The 20,353-nt window shown below is 37.7% G+C and overlaps 1 protein-coding gene and 1 non-coding gene across 15 annotated transcripts in view; one reads left to right on the top strand and one right to left on the bottom strand.

Annotated features, from left to right (window-relative positions):
* MTA3 (metastasis associated 1 family member 3) overlaps positions 1 to 20,353 on the top strand; it is a 169,905-nt gene that overhangs the window by 67,504 nt on the left and 82,048 nt on the right. For all 14 annotated transcript variants that reach the window (XR_004521825.2, XR_004521826.2, XM_073791404.1 and 11 more), the window contains 2 exons: positions 9,245 to 9,347; positions 13,459 to 13,558. Coding sequence is in view for 12 of the 14 variants with exons in the window: in XM_073791404.1 (XP_073647505.1) it covers positions 9,245 to 9,347; positions 13,459 to 13,558 (203 nt within the window). In the remaining 2 variants the exon portion in view is untranslated. The remainder of the gene's footprint in view (positions 1 to 9,244; positions 9,348 to 13,458; positions 13,559 to 20,353) is intronic.
* Positions 8,620 to 8,729, bottom strand: LOC117307980 (U6 spliceosomal RNA). The gene has a single exon (XR_004521921.1). It is a non-coding gene; the product is annotated as a U6 spliceosomal RNA (small nuclear RNA).

Raw genomic sequence — 20,353 nt, 5'->3', positions numbered from 1 at the left:
ACTCTGCAGACTGTGTCGTTCATGTAATCTTGTGTGCTATTTTTATTATTTGACTTTTAAAATTTTGGACTGCCTGAGCTGTTGATTGTGTGGTCCTCTATCTCTTTTTCATAAGAAAAAAATTTATATATATATATAAATATATCTTATTGAAGTATAGTTGATTTACAATGTTGTGCTTTTTAATTTTTTTGATTTTTAAATTTATATATATATATTTTATTGAAGTATTTTAATTTATTTTTTAATTTTAATTTATTTATTTTTATTTTGGGTGCGCCGTGGCTTGCATGATCTCAGTTCCCTGACCAGGGATTGAACCTGGGCCATGGCAGTGAAAGCTCCAAGTCCTAACCACTAGACCACCGGGGAACTCCCTAATTTATTTTTTTTATGTTTGGTTCTTTCTTGAGCACTGACATAAGCCTAGGTGTATAGAAAGCCTAGAAAATTTTGTGTATTGCTCATGTAAAGATAAATGCTGAACCAAGTAATAAAGTTGGGATATTTCAAGTAATGGGGGCGCATAAAAATCAGATCATGGAATCTCATGAGTTCCCACTTATCTGCAAAACTTTTACGTATGATATTGCCCCTGAAAAGCATAAAGCTGGTTAGAGTTAGTAATTTGGAAAGCATATCTACCTAGCTTAGAATTTACAAAATTATTTTAGGAAACGAAATCATATATAAAATGCAATAATTTATTCTACAGTACTTCTCAATAAGGATTTGAATTCTTGAGGGTAAGAACCTTGAGGTTCTTCTTCCAGGTAAAAGGAAAGATTCTTAACAGCTTGTGGCATTTGGGCAGTTACACCAGTTGTGACTAAATATTCATTAATATAATAGATCTTATAATTCATTAACAAGTATTAATTGCCTTTAACATTGCGTTTCTCTTAGTAGTCTTCCGGGTGGGTGGTTTACAAACTTTATTTAGGCAGTAGAACCCTTTCTTATTACGCAGTATGACCTTAAATAAGAAAGTCAGGTTGTTGTGGGTGAAGCGGAAGAGAAGGCCCTGTTGAGTCTCTTGAGGTACCTTACTGAACCTTAGGATTCAGAGAATCAACTTGAAGGCCACTGTGCCGATTAGAATCCTGTCTCTTCATTGCACAGTCAAAACCCCCAGTCCTTGCAGTTAGAAGCGCTTATGATGAAGTCCCTTTGTAACATAGTATAACGAAGGGGCTCTACTGTTTTCCCTTTGCCTTTTCCCATTTTTTAAATCTTAAAATTTATTTTATTGCAAACAGTATGAATTGTGATAGAAAATGTAATTATATTGGAAACAAAAAGTAGTAGTCCCTCAGATCATCCCTTCGAACCCACTATTAACCACTGTTATTAATTTAACATGTTCTCCCAGACAGTTTGTTATATAAATATGTATAGAGATCCACGAAATTATGTTCTGTAGTATTCCACTGTGTGATAGATCCACGTTTATTTTATCTATTTATGTGTTTAATGGCCGGGTAAGTTTCCCCTCAGTTGTTCTTTAAAATTTCTTGGTTGTGGCAGGGTTCTCATGTCGATGAGATTTTTTTTTCTTACTGTCAAAGTTTATCATCAATTTGTCAATGTCTTCCTTTCCAGATTTCATTAGGATTCTGATTGAAATTGTATTAATATTAAGATTACTTTGGGAGGTGATTGATTATTTTATAATATTGGGTCTGCTTCTGAGGTTTCTGTTCTATTCCCCTGGTCTGTCTGTCTGTTCATGCTCTAGTAACCCATGTTTTAATTATAGAGGCTTTGTAGTATGTGTTAATATCTGGTGAGGCTAGTTCCCCTCTTATTTTTCCAAGCTTGACTAACACCAGAAAAAAAAAATCTTCCTTCCTGTTTTTATTGGGGATGCAGTTAATTTTTAAGTTAGACAGACATATTGATGATTTTGAAACATCCTATCCAGACACAAGGGATTCTTTCTCTTTGTTCAAGGCTACTTTTGGGTCTTGTGGAAGTTTTTTGTTTGTTTGTTTTGTTTTAATACAGATTTTATATATTTCTTGTTAAGTTTATTTTATTTAATTATTTTTTTTCTGGCTGCTTTGGGTCTTAGTTGCTGTGTGCAGGCTTTCTTTAGTTGCGACGAGCAAGGACTACTCTTTGTTGTGCGTGGGCTTCTCATTGTGGTGGCTTCTCGTTGCAGAGCACAGGCTCTAGGTGCACGGGCTTCAGTAGTTGCAGCACGTGGGCTCAGTAGTTGTGGCACGCGGGCTCTAGAACGCAGGCTCAGTAGTTGTGCTACATGGGCTTGGTTGCTCCGCGGCATATGGGATCCTCCCAGGATCGTACCCGTGTCCCCTGCACTGGCGGGCGGATTCTTAACCACTGCACCACCAGGGAAATCCCAAGTTTATAACTTGTTAGCTTTATTTATACGTGTTCATCTTTAGCAATGAAAAACATTGTGTTTTTCAACATAAATGAAAGTCACTTTGGGCTCTTATTTCAACTTAAAGCATTTAGCGTATCCAAAATGTTTTTTTCACTTGTAATCAGGAAACCAACTAGATGCAAGATTTAAAGAACCCCTTCTTCTAATTAGTATATTTTCTGGGAAGAAGGAGTAGGGTGGCAGATAGGTACTCCAGCAGTTAAACCACACTTGAAAAACACAGACACTGCCATCATAGAAACTTTCATACACAGCCAGTACCTGTTTGCAGGGGAATTAAATCATAGAAAACATCATATTCAAGAACAGATATTTAGGACTTGATGCAGTCTGTGCTTACTAACCCTTTTGATACTCTTGAGTGGGTACGTTTAGACCAGTCCCCACTCCAATTTGCATTGGCATGGGATGTAGAACTTGAATTAATATCCTGAGTAGGTGGAAGCATCAGCTCCATGCCAGAATATATTACAGTCTTGCTTTCTTTGTGAATGTGTCCTGATGAATTTAAGACATTGTTGTGGCATTTGTCTTGCTGGTGAATATTTCTTTTTTGTGGCTTTAGAATTTTAAAATTCATTTATGGCTACCCACCATCTAGCAAACTCTTGAGATCTGGAAAGATCAGTATGTAGCTTGCAAGCGAAGGTGAAGGTTTGTTTTTTAGATTTTAAATCTTTTTTGAGTTTGAATAACTACCTAGAGAATTTTCCATAGAAAAAAGATGTCATATGTAGTAAGTTTTGAATTATTATTTAGCTGTATTGTAAAATTGGAATTTTAAGAAATTATTTACATATTAAACTTTGTAACTGTTAAAAGTATTATAACATTAAATTATTAAACAAGGGGGCTTCCCTGGTGGCGCAGTGGTTGAGAGTCTGCCTGCTGATGCAGGGGAAACGGGTTTGTGCCCCGGTCCGGGAGGATCCCACGTGCCATGGAGCATCTGGGCCCGTGAGCCATGGCCGCTGGGCCTGCGCGTCTGGAGCCTGTGCTCCACAACGGGAGAGGCCGCAGCAGTGAGAGGCCCGCGTACCGCAAAAAAAAAAATTATTAAACAAAAATGACTTTGGATTCACAGTTTTGGGTAAAATCTGGCTGTACTATGTTTTAGCTCAGTTACCTTGGGAAAATTATTTAACCTCTCCAAGTTCCCATTTCTTCCTCTTTAAAAAGTGAGTAATAATGTATGTGCATACATCATAGTGTTGTGATGATCAAATGAAGTAATTCTTGTAAAGCATTTTTTATTTTTTAAAATTTATTTTATTTATTTATTTTTGCCTATGTTGGGTCTTTGTTGCTACACGCGGGCTGTCTCTAGTTGCGGCGAGCGGGGCCTACTCTTCATTGCAGTGCGCATGCTTCTCATTGCGGTGGCTTCTCTTGTTGTGGAGCACAGGCTCTAGGCACGCGGCAGGCTTCAGTAGTTATGGCACGCAGGCTCAGTAGTTGTGGCTCGCGGGCTCTATAGTGGAGGCTCAGTAGTTGTGGCGCACGGGCTTAGTTGCTTCGTGCCATGTGGGATCTTCCCAGACCAGGGATCAAACCTGTGTCCCCTGCATTGGTAGGGGGATTCTTAACCACTGTGCCACCAGGGAAGCCCTTGTAAAGCATTTAGCACAGCACCTGCTGCTCAGTGTTCGCTATTACAGTTGCTTCTCCCGGGCCACCAACTGTCTACTGCTCCTAATTAAGTAACTCCTGTCTGTATTTGGGAATTTAGGGTGTGTCTCTCTTTGAAAGTTAAAGAATTACATTAGAATAGTCTCTTATGCTAAAATACATGCCTTTTAAACTTGAATTAGCTCATATACAGTCAATAGAAAAATGTCAGTATAGTGTGGAAATTGTCAGTTCATCTGAGGCTTTTCTAAGCAGTTATTCTCACAGATGAAGAGCGTTTAAGAAAAAAAAACAGTATATGGCGCATCTTAGAGTTACAGATAAAGGAATGAAAAATATCTTCCCCAGTGTTTATAAAAGCCTATACCCTAGATTTTATTTTTTATTTTGCTGAAACTACACAATGACCTACATCTCGGTGGAGGAAGCATAAGTCCAGGGTTTTAGAAGATAAAGGATTGACTGACCTTTGTGCTTGGTGCAAATGTCAGTGGAGATTTAACTGTGTTGGTATTTTTGTTATGATTGTTACTTTTTTTTTTTTTTAAGTGCTCTGGTTCTTAGGTTTTAAAAATTTTTGTCCTGTTTTTCCGTAGACACTATTATTTTCAAGTGTGTAATTTTGCAGAATGTGTTTTCCGCAATGTGGTAGATGTTAATTAACTTAAAAACACCAGACCATAACAAGTAAGTGTAAGCAGATATCGGCTGCAACCATGTGAGCGCAGTAGTTCATAACCCAGGGCAGTTTTGTCTTCCGTGGGACATTAGACAATGTCTGTAGACATTTTTGGTTGCCACACCTGGGTGGAGCGGGAGATGCTACTGGCTTCTAGTGGGTGGAGATCAGGACTGCTGCTGAGCATAGTACAATGCACAGGACAGCCCCCATGACAAGGAGTTGTTGGCCCAAAGTGTCAACAGTGCACACTGTGTACAGAGGAACCCTACTGTAAAGGGTTTTGGGGACATAGTAAGCACTAAATAAATGTTAGTTAATATTTACATAGTTATAGTAATATTTAAATTTTCAAATATGAATTATATTACCTGGTCTATTTCTGTGGTTTTGATTCTGTTTATTTTTGTGCCAGTACCACATTGTTTGATTACTGTTGCTATATATTATAATCCCACTCAGTTTGGAGGATCCTCTTATATTACTCTTTTAATAATGGTAATATTCTTTTATTTGTAGAGATTAATATTTGAATTATTTTGTGGGCTTTCAGAACTAAATTTTGTTAAATTTAACTTCAAGTACTTGTACAAAAATGACAGCCTTAAGATTTTAAAATCTTCTTTATTTAAGTCATGTTATGTTCTCTGAAAGTTTTGTAATTTCTTTATATAAACATACTTCCAATTTTGTTTCTTAGCATTTTATATTTTTGTTGCCATAATATATGTGATTTTTTTTTTTTTACATTTTTGTTTTCATTCTCTTTGGAATGCCATTGGGTTTTATATATTCATTTTTTATTGTGCCTTTCTTGTAATTTATTTTTAAAATCTATTTTTATTGAGATATAATTGCCATATAACACTGTGTATGTTTAATTTGTTGATTTGATTACATTTAGGTATTGCAGGTTGGTTACCACCATAGCATTAGCTATCTATCGTGTCATAATTATCACTTCTTTATTGTGGTGGGAACAAAGATCTAGTCTCTTATCAACTTTGAAGTTTATAATAACAGTATTGTCTGTAATCACTGTGCTGTGCATTAGATCTCCAGAACTTACTTACCTAGCAGTTGGAGCAACCCTTAAACAACCTCTCCCCATCCCCCTCCACCCCACCCCCTTTCCAGCCCCTGGTAACCACCATTCTGCTCTGTTTTAATGAGTTTGGCTTTTTAAGATTCCACATAAAGTGATATCATACAGTATTTGTTTCTAGTAACCTATTATCCTTTGATGCATCACTTAAAACATTGCCCAGAACTTTCAGAACATTAATAAAAATGGTGATAAATGGCAGCCTTCTGTGTTTCTGAATTAAATATAATATACTCTGATGGTTGTTACAGAGAAAATGAATTATATTTAGAACAAAGAATATTTCTAGTTGTCCAGCAAAGGGTCTATAGGATGACAGATCCATCCAGCCCTAGTTCTTCAGTCTTTGAACAATGGTCTGTGCTCTTTGAGGGTATACTGAAGAAGTACTTTGCCATTATTTTCTAGAAATCTTAAAGTATAGCTGAAGGATTAGGGCTAACACATATAAAATCATTGTTGAATCTACATTTCTTCAAAATGATGAAGAGGAACGTATGAAGCAAAAAATTGGATGCTATATATAATCGTGTAAGTAGTTGGTAAATACATTTGGTAGGAATTCACAGAGAGAGAGAGCTTCATGGGCTGGTGTGGGACTAGAGCAGATTGTAATTGCCCAGATTATCATAAATGGAGGAGGAAAGTGAGATTATTGCAGTGACTGGAATGAACATGACCAGAGCCTAGAATTCTTCTTGGTTCAGTCTCTGGCTCATACATTTCCCAAGACCATTCTACAGAGTGCTGACAGCTTAGTTGAGGCTTTCATTATACAGATTCCAGAGCTTCTTAAAAGTTTTTCCCTTGTGAAAAAGTGATTAAATTGATATAAATGTAATTATATGATATGATGAATCCAAAATGGGGAATTCCCTAGAGTGATTGTTTGAATAGAACATTCTGTATTCTTTTTATGTTCTTGTTATTTTTGTTCTCATCCCATGATATTGTATGTTTTAGTTGTTAGTAGAAATGCATTCAGGAGTGTTTTATTGTTTATAGCAAATTTATTTAGCATTCTTATACTGAATTATCTTTCCTCTGTATGCTGCAGAATGTATGGATAGGATTGAAGTTTATCAATTTAACTGACTTAAATTTGAAAAGTAAATATCAGTTTTACCCTTACATTCTAGAATATATAATAGAAGGGGCTTAATACTGAATAGCATCATCATTTCATCTTGTATTATTTAAAAATGCAGATAATTATTATTATATTTCTTTTCTATTTTACTATTTATCCTACTTAACATGTATTTCTTGGAGATACTGGGGAGTATAATTGTGTCATTTTCCTTTCAAAAGTTTCATGCAGTTTACAAACGTTTGGGTTTGTAAATGGTTTTTAAAAATGAACCAATTGAATCTTTTTTTTAACATCTTTATTGGAGTATAATTGCTTTACAATGGTGTGTTAGTTTCTGCTGTATAACAAAGTGAATCAGCTATACATATACATATATCCCCATACCTCCTCCCTCTTGCGTCTCCCTCCCATCCTCCCTATCCCACCCCTCTAGGTGGTCACATGCATTGTAAGCAAAAACAATGGAAAACGAAATCCTTTTAAACACTTGATATGTCTTTGGACTAGTACTCACTCTGGGCTGCTTGTGCTTCTTTATGTTGGGGGTGGCAGTTGACTTTTTCGTTACCTACCTGCCTTTGAACAAGGAGCAGGATGGGCAGGCCCCCTACCTGATGGCAGTGGCTGACTTAGGAGACTGCAGTTGGGCTGGCCGGTTCTGCCCTCCCGCTTTCTCCTTTTGAGCCTCAGTACCTGCTTGCTCCCATTCTAGGAGGGAACACATTAATAAGCCTATAGCCTGGATTCATCAGTCACCAAGGGATGTTCAGCCTCCTAGTATGTCAGTCAGTGCAAGACTCTCTGCCTGATATTATAGATGCAGTGATCAAAACCAAAACATAGCCCAAACCAATTCCTAGCCTGATAGGAAATTCATAGCTGTAAATTGGAATCCAAGCAACTCCCAAGTCTGTTTTCCATTACCATCTTTTATCCTAACATTGAGTCTTGCCTGATGGTTATATCTCCTCTTGAGACGTTCCTAAAACAAAGCATCCTGTATTATCCTCAGTCTTTTCCTCAACCTCTCGATTGTTTCCTTCTTTCTGTTAATGCCAACACTATCTATGTAGTTCTCAAGACTGGAAACCTACCCATTATACCAGTCTGTCACTGTCATTTCTAAATATTCTCTCTTAGCTCTTTATTGTCACTGTCAATACCATGTCTCCCTGTCTGTATCATGTATCTCTGTAGAGAAAATTATTCCATTGCTAAGTGTTGGATGTGAAATTTGTTTCTGGTTTTGTCACTCTACTGCTAAAAAGGCAAGGGCTTATTACCTCCAAATAAAAATCTATTCAGAAAATCTGTGCAGAATCTTCAGTAATATTTTCATAACCCACTTCTTTTAGCTATCTATTCTCATTCCCCTTGATGTACTCCTGACAAAATTAGCTACTTTTCTACCACATCTTAAAGCCCCATGACTTTGTTCACATTCTCATTTCTTTTTTTTTAAATTTTAATCAATTCTTTTATTATTTACAACAGTCTTTTGATAATTTCTGCCAAATTTGTTCTGATATATTCTTTTTTTTAACATCTTTATTGCAGTATAATTGCTTTACAATGGTGTGTTAGTTTCTGCTTTATAACAAAGTGAATCAGTTATACATATAAATGTGGCCCCATATCTCTTCCCTCTTGCGTCTCCCTCCCTCCCACCCTCCTTATCCCACCCCTCTAGGTGGTCACAAAAAAATATGGAACGCTTCACAAATTTGCGTGTTGTCCTCCTTGCGCAGGGGCCATGCTAATCTTCTCTGTATCGTTCCAATTTTAGTATATGTGCTGCCAAAGCGAGCACCATTCTCATTTCTTACTTTAAGTTCTCTCCCCCTGCCAGTGCATTCATACCCTTCAGTTCTTAGCAGGAATGCCACCTCGTGCATGACATCCTTCCCTAACTAGCCTGAAATGATTTCTCTAATCTTCAGGATCTTATGGTCATATCTATACGTCTCTGTGACATCTGTTTCTTTTCGTGTGTATCATAGTTATTTATGAGTAAGTTTTATCATAACTTGAGCATCTTTCTTTTCTGTCTCTGTATCCCTTAGTGAGGCTTGGGGCCTCACGCATCCAAATACACAGGAAAGACATGTTAATGACTAAGTGAAGACATCACATGGTCGGTTTGGCTGTGTTATCATCAGCGTTCACTTTACAGAGTGTTCTACATCTGCTGTCTGATAGAATGTATGCAAACCATGTACATTTACCTTATACTTTTAATGCTTTGGTGACCTCAGTCATCAATCATATGTGACAATGTATGTGCCTTGTGAGTAACAAGACTCCATTTTCTTTGTTCTTGGACAGGAGAATCAGATGAGAGGGAACAGTCAAAATTGGAAGTGAAAGTTTGGGACCCAAATAGCCCACTTACAGATCGACAGATTGACCAATTTTTAGTTGTAGCACGGTGAGTATGGCACTGTGGAGTCAAGAGATGTCTTTTCTTTTTATAAAAGAATTTATAGAAATTTTATGAATTTTCCTTTTTTTGTGTTCTATTTTTCATTGGTTGTATTTTTCTTTTTCTAACTGTGTAAGACAGTCAAATATATATCACACCTCTTCCTAAATAATATGGTTTATTATCATTAGTTTCTGTTTTAAAAATGAAAATAGATTTATTAATTTTTACTGATTAAGAAAATAAATGCTCCTTGTAAAAATGTAAGCACTACAGAAAAGTATAAAGTAGAAACTCAACACCTGAAATCCCATATCTTTAATTAAAGCAGTGATCTCCTTTACGCTAGTCAGGGATTATTCAGGTGTCAGTAATATTGTGCTCCTCTACTTGCACCCACGTGTGAGTAATGTCTGTTGGCTAGGTGTAAGTCTGTCCTTTGAGAGTTCTAAGCCTGGCTCCCTAGCTGCCTTGCCCACCCCCTCACCCCCCCCAACCCCTTTTCTTGAGAAAATGAGTGGACAGAAGTTTATTTTTATTTTTTGAATTATAAAAGTAAGTCATGTTCATGGGGGAATTGCTGCAAAGTAAGTGAGATTAGCATAGCATTGTAATAGCAGAAAAATTGGAAAAAACCTAAAAGTACATCAGCAAGCAGTTGATGAATAAATTGAGGTATATTTAGTAATGGAGTATTACTTTACAATGAAAATGAATGAATTAGGGCTATATGTAGCAAAGAGATAAACCTCAAAAACAGTGTTGAGTAAGAATACATACAGTATGGTCACTGGTAAAAACATTTTACAATGTGCAAACAATTGTCTTATTTCATTAATGGGCATATGTATGCATATGCATATTATACATATATGTATGAGTTCTGGGAATGTGTATTGATAAAATGTATTTCCTTAAAAAAATGAACCAAGAGACTTCCTGGGTCCAGTGGTAAAGAATGCGCCTTCCCATGCAAGGGACGTGGGTTTGATCCTGCTCGGGGAACTGAGATCCCGCATGCCACGGGGCAGCTAAGCCCGAGCGCCCCACAACTAATGAGCCCATGCACCTCAACTAGAGAGCCTGCGTGCCGCAAACTACAGAGCCCGTGTGCTCTGGAGCCATGTGCCACAGCTAGAGAGAAGTCCGTGCACCGCAACAAATAGCCTGTGAGCCGCAACAAAAGATCCCTTGTGCCGCAACTAAGATCTGATGCAGCCAAAAAAAAAAAAGAAAAAAACAAATGTGGCAAAATGTGATTCAGTATTTTTATAGATTATACTCCATTTAAAGTTATTACAAAATAATGGCTATATTGCCCTGTGCTGTACAATATATACTTGTTGCTTCAAACATGGCAAAATATTAGAATGAGGTAGATTTGGACATGATTACAAGCATCTTCATTATATTCTCTAATTTTTTGTCGAATGTTTTTTATAATACAAAGGACAAAAGGGTCTTAGCCCATCCTTAGCACTGTTCATAGTGCCAGTCACCATGGAAGTCATACATTGTATCGGTGGGTAGGCATTTAGACTACAGAGCCCACACGCCTAGCCACTAACTGCTTAGATGAAGAGACTTGATATATATATACATTGTTGGGGAGGAGCCAGTTAGTGGAATAGAGGAGACTGAAGATTTGGGAGTGGAAATGAATCACTGGTGGAACTGCTGCCCTAGAGACTCCAGACAGGTTATCTGGATTTTGTATTATTTAGTAGATTTTGCAGTTTCAGATTTGATTTTCATTGTTTTTTTCCTTTTCCTGATTACGACGGGCCATGTTTTCTTTTTTCTTGAAGCCAGCATGAGAGGCACCAATGAGAAGCACCTAGTATCTTTTTCAATTTTTGTTTTTTTAAAAAAAATCTAAACACAAATTAAACCCAGTTAAGCACCACTGCACATCCCACCAGAATGGTTAAAATTTAAAAGACTGGGCTTCCCTGGTGGCACAGTGGTTACGAATCCGCCTGCCAGTGCAGGGGACACAGGTTCGAGCCCTGGTCCGGGAAGATCCCACATGCCTCTGAGCAACTAAGCCCCATGTGCCACAGCTGCTGAGCCTGTGCTCTAGAGCCTGTGAGCCACAGCTACTGAGCCTGCATGCCACAACTACTGAAGCCTATGCGCCTAGATCCCATGCTCTGCAACAAGAAGCGACTGTGGTGAGAAGCCCACGTGCAGCAGCGAAGACCCAACGCAGCCAAAAATAAAATAAATAATAAAAATAAATACATTAAAAAAAAATTTAAAAGGCTGACAGTGCCAAGCACTGGTGAAGATGTGGGACAACCAGCACTCTCATATTCTGCTGGTTGTAGTGCAAGTTGGTACAGCTGCTTTAGAAAACTGTTTGCTGTCATCTAACACACATATCCCTTAAGTTTCACTCCTAAATATATATGCAGCAGAAATGCATACACCTGTGTGCCAAAAAGATACATATACAGATGGCAGTAATGGCACTATCCATAGTTGCCCCAGCTTGGAAACACATGTCCATCAACAATAGGGTGGGGGTGGGGCATCGTGCAAAGTAATGCTCACAGCAAGGAAATGAACGAACGCAGCTCATCACAGCAGGCAGCACGGGTGAATCCACAGACATAGTTTTGAATAAAAGAAACTGGATATGAAAAGTGTGCATAGCATGTGATTCTGTTTAAGTTTTCAATTGAGCAAAACTAATCTTTGATGTTAGAATCTGGGATGCTGGTTCCCTTCCACTAGGAAGTAGTGATTGGGAAGGAACCCGAAGAGTCTTCTGGGTGCTGTCATGATCTGTGTCTTGACCTGGATGCTGGTGGCATGGATGCATTGACTTTGTGGTAACTGAATAGCTGTACAATGTGTGCTTTTTGCATGTGTTTTTATATTTTAATTAAAACCTTAAAAAAAAAATCTCTTCCTCAGCTAACATGTTTAAAACCCAGACAACAAGCGGGAAGCCTTACCTTCATTTCACACTTTATTTCTTTTTAATTAATTTATTTATTTTATTTTATTTTTGGCTGCGTTGGGTCTTCGTTGCTGCACACGGACTTGCTCTAGTTGCGGCGAGTGGGGGCTACCGTTCGTTGCGGTGCGCGGGCTTCTCATCATGATGGCTCCTCTTGTTGCGGAGCACAGGCTCTAGGCACGTGGGCTTCAGTAGTTGTGGCACGTGGGCTCAGTAGCTGTGGCTCACGGGCTCTAGAGTGCAGCCTTGGTAGTTGTGGCTCATGGACTTAGTTGCTCCACGGCATGTGGGATCTTCCCAGACCAGGGCTCGAACCCATGTCCCCTGCATTGGCAGGTGGATTCTTAACCACTGCGCCACCAGCGGAGGCCACACTTTATTTCTTGAAGTGAGGGTTCTCTGTGTATGGGAAGGCCTTCTAAATCATTAAATGAAAATCAGTGTTGTGGTAATTGTTTTTTGGGTTTTTTTTTGGAAATCTGTTATATATTGAGTCCTTGAAAGAAGAGGTTGCTGCAGTTGATGATATCTCATTTCAAGGAAAAAATGTTATTGGGATTTCACCGTTTGGGCTAAAAAAGTGGTCAGAACTTGCTTTGCAATAATAGTGAAATTCTGCATCAAATTTATTTCTCATTTTTTAAGCATATTTGGAAACCAGCTTCTTTATTCCATGGCATTTCATTATAGATCTTTCCCTTCTTTATGCCACACAAGCCTCTTTTTCTTAATTGTTTTAAAAAATATATTTATTTATTTATTTTGGCTGCAGTGGTGTTAGTTGTGGCATGCGGACTTCTTAGTTGCGGCATGCGAACTCTTAGTTGCGGCATGTATGCAGGATCTAGTTCCCCGACCAGGGATCGAACCCAGGTCCCCTGCATTGGGAGCATGGAGTCTTACCCACTGGACTGCCAGGGAAGTCCCCCTTTTTCTTAATTTAATTGTAATGACACATATGTGTAGTGAATTGGCTTGTCAATTCTTAAATCGTAAAGAAAATACTTTTTGTCTGATATTTGATTCTTAAACATCAAAGAACTTGCTTGACTTTTACAACTGTTCATTTGCTACCCAAATGTGTTTTTTGTAAAGATAAAAAAACAACAGTGCCTTAATCTTTCCTCTTTGTTTGTGTGGTTTATCCAGTGCCGTCGGGACATTCGCCCGAGCCCTTGATTGCAGCAGTTCTGTACGGCAGCCTAGTTTGCATATGAGTGCAGCTGCAGCTTCTCGAGACATCACCCTGGTAAGATGCTTTTTGAAATTCGGGGGTTATTATTTCTTCTGCTACTTGTTTAATTTAAAAGCCAATATAGCAATGTTGTAGACGTGAGGACTTCCTGGCTCTAAGCTCTGCTGACCGTTAGGTTGATTCGGCTTGTCTGGTTGATTAACTGCAGTGTCTCACTCCTACGTCACCCCTTGTGTTTGTGAGCTGGGACAAGTAAGAATGACTATCACAGAGTAGGTACAAAATGATAAAAAAATATTTTGGGGAAAACAATTCAATATTCTGATTCATCTGTTTTCACTTTGGTGCTTTTTTGCTATATTCCATCTACACCAAACTACATAAATAGTTGTAGCTCACACATAGTGCTCTACAGTTTTTTTAAGTGAAAGTAGCCATCTCTTGAAACCATTGCTATAGTTATTCTGTTATCATGCCATTAGTCAGTATTAAATATTTAAAGTTTTTTTTTTTGTCTGTTCATTAGAAAGAGGTTCTGTTTTCTTAAATTATATTATGGTTGCTATCTTTTAAGGCTATTTCCTTTCTTCCCTTGGTGATCAAATGAGACTTCCCACGTTCAGCTTAATTATACCACTGATGCCTGCTGTGGCTGGGCATCGGGCTTGGCACTTGCTTCCTTCTCTGCACCCTCCAGCAAAGCAGACATGCATGTTTTTGCCTGTTGAAGTTCCTTAACTGTATTGATTGCCACTCCCTCTGAGATAGGCATGGTAGGATGCTCATTTTACAAATGAGGAAACTGATGTATGGCAAGGTTAAGTTGTTTGATATTCATTACACGTAATAAAAGTTAGCATTTTCTTTTCTGATGGAATGGAATACAATGATAGGTTTTATTACTTTCTCATTATATTCCATTTTGAAATGTTTTCCACAGAATATTTATCATGACAGTGTAAAAACTTGTAGTAGAATGCACAACAAATTTGTTTCTTATAATTCTTTCTTGTATTTTTGTACAGTTATAGATGATGATGAAAGCATTAATAGTCTATAGCCTTTAAGGAACCCTTTTCTCTATCCTTTCTCAAAGACTAGAATGTTGTTTATAGAAACAAGTTTTGTTCTCTCCGTTGGTACATTAAAATTTTATGAAAGTTTAGGGATTTCAAAATAGGTTTGTATTTTGGTTGTTTAGCACTTTTAGAGTGTTTTTTTTTGAAGATGCAAGAGTACACGTGTCACTTTGTAACAACCTTAAATCCTGTCAACAGATACTTATGTGAACCAGAACTACATGGAATCTAATCACTACCTGTTTAAAAAATTTTTTTCCAATTCTAAAATTAGTGTATTCTTATACACTAAGAATTTAAAAAGTAAAGTACAGCAGCAGCCAAAAAAAAAAAGTTTTGTCCTCATCACCCAGAGTAGAATATTCTTACCATTTTATGTTTCCTTTCAGCCACTTTTTGTGCATTGCAAATAATATACTAGCAAATTACAGAATAGTACAGAAGATGATATAATAAAATAGTATGCAATGCCACCTAAAGCAGATGTTAACATTTTAGTTCTTTGGATTAAACAGATTTTCAACCACTATATATATATATATATATATATATATATATTTTTTTTTTTTTTTTCTTTGCGGTACACGGGCCTCTCACTGTTGTGGCCTCTCCTGTTGTGCAGCACAGGCTCCGGACGCGCAGGCTCAGTGGCCATGGTTCACGGGCCCAGCTGCTCCGTGGCATGTGGGATCTTCCCGGACCGGGGCACAAACCCATGTCCCCTGCATCGGCAGGCGGATTCTCAACCACTGCGCCACTAGGGAAGCCCCCAACCACTATATTAATGATGAAATCCCTAATATTCTCTCCCTAATCCTATTCCCCATCCTCCATCTGTACCCCTGGCCCTGATCATCCCTGTCTCCTGACAAGAGGCAGCTACTATATCAAATCTGCTGTGTATCTAGTCTGTGTTTTTCTAGTTTTACTATGTATTGTTATTTCCAAAAACAACATGAACATTGTTTTACATGTGTTTAAATCTACTTTGTAACATTTTGCTATTTGCTTATTAGTGAGATGTAGCCATGTTAATAAATATGTACCTCTTTCACTCATTTTTAACTCCTTGGTAGTATTTGTAGTATTCTTTCACAAAATACTACACCACATTATTCTCTTACCAATGAACATCTGGAGTGCTTTAAAAACATTTTCCTTTGCTATTACCCATAATGCTGGAGTGGAAATTCTAACACATGTCCTTTCTGATCATGTGTGCGAGCTTTCTAGGCTGTAACTAGAATTGGAATAATTATTTGTAGGGTGGTGCTCATTTTCAGTTTGACCACGTGTTGCCAAATTATTCTGTTATATACCATACTAGAAATTTATAATCCCACAAGCAGTTAATGACTTTTTCTTTCTGCATCTATTTTCTTACATTGTCTTCAACACTTGGACACTTGGTATGTTCAGACTAAAATTTTTCACTAACCTGATGCTGCCTCATTTTAATTTGTATTTCCCTGATTACTTAATGAGGCTAAGCATATTTTCATATTGGCTCTTCAGATTTTTTCGTCTTTGTAGTTTAGATTCATGTATCCTTTGTCCATTCTTCACTTACATTATTATTCTATTTTTGTCTAATAGTTTTAAAGTTTTATTCATATTTTCAGACTGTAAATATATCTGGACTTTATTTTTAAGAATGGAGTGAGGTAGGGGTCTAATTTTGTTTTTCTCCATATGGAAAATTAATTATTCCAGCACCTTTTATTGAATTTGTTGTTTCCTCATGATTTTGTAATGCCCCTTCTATCTTATTTCATGGTCCTAGATATGCTTAGGATTCTTAATCTATTCTCTTCTGTTTCATTGATCTGTTTGTCCCTGTGAAAGCACCACAGTATAATAAATTCCGATAGCTGGTAAGACAAGTTCCACGTCACTTTATTTTTAATATATACTTGAAGTTATTTAAAATAGAGTTTTATATTTTGTCTCCCCTCTACCCCATGTTTTTCCTAACAGTATAACATAAACACTCTTTCATATAAAAATCTGCAAAGTTTTTTTCTAGTGTTGCATGATGTTGCATGATCTTGTTACTTATGTAGCCAGTGTCTTGTGACTTAACACCGTTCTTAAGAGATAATGCTTCCCAGATTATAAAGGGGGGTGCTATCTCTGTTGTAGTCCAGCGAATTCCCTCTACACTGAGGAGGCAGAGTGCAAAGCCTGTTCCTGAGATGGGATAGAGCTCTTGTGACAATTGGGGCTGGGATTTGCCTGAAGATGGGTCTGACAGGTGAAGAGCCAGGTGTGTTTGCTCTTGGTTCACAGCTGCAGCGACTCTCTGCTTCCCACTGCTGGTGACTGCTGGGACGGCAGATGAATTTCTTTTGGAAGAGGGCAGAGTCTTCAAGAAGCAGTGTTTGTTTTTGTTAGTGAAGGCCATTATAAAATAAACTTTTTTTTTTTTTTTTCCGTATGCGGGTCTCTCACTGTTGTGGCCTCTCCCGTTGCGGAGCACAGGCTCCGGATGCGCAGGCTCAGCGGCCATGGCTCACGGGCCCAGCCGCTCCGGGGCATGTGGGATCTTCCCGGACTGGGGCACGAACCTGTATCCCCTGCATCGGCAGGCGGACTCTCAACCACTGCGCCACCAGGGAAGCCCTGAAAGAAACATTTTAAAGGGCATACAACCTTTATACCTTAATTGGTTTAAATATCATTTTGTGTGTGTTGTTTGTAATACTTGCCTATTATCCTCCTTCTAGTACTTTCACACCCTCCAGTGTTTCCGTCTCTTCTGTTTTAGTTCCTTTAATACTTAGCAATTTGGAGTCACTTTTTAATTACATTATCTTAAATTATTTACTATATTATAAATTTTTTTAAGCCAAAATATACTCAGGTTTAGGAAATTTTGTTTTGTCTTGTTTGTAAACCTGGTTTCAGAGATAGGATTTGGATCTTAACTCCTGCTGAGGAGTTTTCTCCACTAGATTACCTCTTCTGTTTTATTCTTGTTAAAATGGCTTGGGTTTAAGTATCATTGTTGTCTGTCGTGGATCAGGCAGCACTGAAGATTTGTTTTTTTAATTTATTTTTGTTTTTTAAATATTTATTTATTTATTTACTTTGGTTGTGCCGGGTCTTAGTTGAGGCATGCGGGATCTTTAGTTGTGGCATGCAGGCTTCTTAGTTGCAGCATGTCACATGAGAACTCTTAGTTGCGGCATGCACGTGGGATCTAGTTCCCCAACCAGGGATTGAACCCGGTCCCCCTGCATTGGGAGCACAGAGTCTTACCCACCAGACCACCAGGGAAGTCCCTTATTCTTTTTTTCTTTAATTTAATTTATTTTTTTATACAGCAGTTTCTTTTTAGTCATCCATTTTATACACGTCAGTGTATACATGTCAATCCCAATCGCCCAATTCATCACACTGCCACCCCCACCCACCCGCTGCTTTCCCCCCTTGGTGTCCACACGTTTGTTCTCTACATTTGTGTCTCTATTTCTGCCTTGCAAACCACTTCATCTGCACCATTTTTCTAGATTCCACATATATGTGTTAATATACGGTATTTGTTTTTCTCTTTCTGATGTACCTCACTCTGTATGACAGTCTCTAGATCCATCCACGTCTCTACAGATGACCCAGTTTCGTTCCTTTTTATGGCTGAGTAATGTTCCATTGTATATATGTACTACATCTTCTTTATCCATTTGTCTGTCAGTGGGCATTTAGGTTGCTTCCATGACCTGGCTATTCTAAATAGTGCTGGAATGAACATTGGGGTGCATGTGTCTTTTTGAATTATGGTTTTCTCTGGGTATATGCCCAGTAATGGGATTGGTGGATCATATGGTAATTCTATTTTTAGTTTTTTAAGGAACCTCCATACTGTTCTCCATAGTGGCTGTATCAATTTACATTCCCACCAATAGTGCAAGAGAGTTCCCTTTTCTCCACACCCTCTCCAGCATTTGTTGTTTGTAGATTTTCTGGTGATGCCCATTCTAACTGGTGTGAGGTGATACCTCATTGTAGTTTTGATTTGCATTTCTCTAATAATTAGTGATGTTGAGCAGCTTTTCATGTTCTTCTTGGCCATCTGTATGTCTTCTTTGGAGAAATGTCTATTTAGGTCTTCTGCCCATTTTAGGATTGGGTTGTTTGTTTTTTTTAATATTGAGCTACATTAGCTGTTTATATATTTTGGAGATTTTCTGTTGATTTGTTGGCAAATATTTTCTCCCGTTCTGAGGGTTGTCTTTTCATCTTGTTTATGGTTTCCTTTGCTGTGCAGAAGCTTTGACGTTTCATTAGGTCCCATTTGTTTATTTTTGTTTTTATTTCCATTACTCTAGGAGGTGGATCAAATAAGATCTTGCTGTGATCTATGTCAAAGACTGTTCTTCCTATGTTTTCCTCTAAGAGTTTTATAGTGTCTGGTCTTACATTTAGGTCTCTAATCCATTTAGAGTTTATTTTTGTGTATGGTGTTAGGGAGTGTTCTAATTTCATTCGTTTATATGTAACTGTCCAGTTTTCCATGCACCACTTATTGAAAAGGGTGTCTTTTCTCCATTGTATATCCTTGCCTCCTTTGTTATAGATTAGTTGACCATAGGTGCGTGGGTTTATCTCTGGGCTTTCTATCTTGTTCCATTGATCTATGTTTCTGTTTTTGTGCCACTACCATATTGTCTTAATTACTACTGTAGCTTTGTAGTATAGTCTGAAGTCAGGGAGTCTGATTCCTCCAGCTCTGTTTTTTTCCCTCAAAATTGCTTTGGCTATTTGGGGTCTTTTGAGTCTCCATACAACTTTTAAGATTTTTTGCTCTAGTTCTGTAAAAAATGCCATTGGAAATTTGATAGGGATTGCATTGAATCTGTAGATTGCTTTGGGTAGTATAGTCATTTTCACAATATTGATTCTTCCAATCCAGGAATGTGGTATATCTCTCCATCTATTGGTATCATCTTTACTTTCTTTCATCAGCGTCTTATAGTTTTCTGCATTACAGGTCTTTTGTCTCCCTAGGTAGGTTTATTCCTAGGTATTTTATTTTTTTTGTTGCAGTGGTAAATGGGAGTGTTTCCTTAATTTCTCTTTCAGATTTTTCATCATTAGTGTATAGGAATGCAAGAGATTTCTGTGCATTAATTTTGTATCCTGCAACTTTACCAAACTCATTGATTAGCTCTAGTAGTTTTCTGGTGGCATCTTTAGGATTCTCTATGTATAGTGTCATGTCATCTGCAAACAGTGACAGTTTTACTTCTTCTTTTCCAACTTGTATTCCTTTTATTTCTTTTTCTTCTCTGATTGCCGTGGCTAGGACTCCCAAAACTATGTTGAATGATAGTGGTGAGAGTGGACATCCTTGTCTTGTTCCTGATCTTAGAGGAAATGGTTTCAGTTTTTCACCATTGAGAATGATGCTTGCTGTGGGTTTGTTGTATATGGCCTTTATTATGTTGAGGTGAGTTCCCTCTGTGCCCACTTTCTGGAGAGTTTTTATCATAAATGGGTGTTAAATTTTGTCATAAGCTTTATCTGCATCTATTGAGATGATCATATGGTTTTTATTCTCCAGTTTGTTATTATGGTTTATCGCATTGATTGATTTGTGTATATTGAAGAATCCTTGCGTCCCTGGGATAAATCCCACTTGATCATGGTATATGATCCTTTTAATGTGTTGTTGGATTCTGTTTGCTAATATTTTGTTGAGGATTTTTGCATCTATATTCATCAGTGATATTGGTCTGTAATTTTCTTTTTTTGTAGTATCTTTGTGTGG

Source organism: Tursiops truncatus, chromosome 14 (genome assembly GCF_011762595.2).
Source record: "Tursiops truncatus isolate mTurTru1 chromosome 14, mTurTru1.mat.Y, whole genome shotgun sequence".
NCBI lineage: Eukaryota > Metazoa > Chordata > Mammalia > Artiodactyla > Delphinidae > Tursiops > Tursiops truncatus.
Note: the sequence above shows the minus strand (reverse complement) of the source record. Positions and strands in the feature narration are given on the sequence as shown.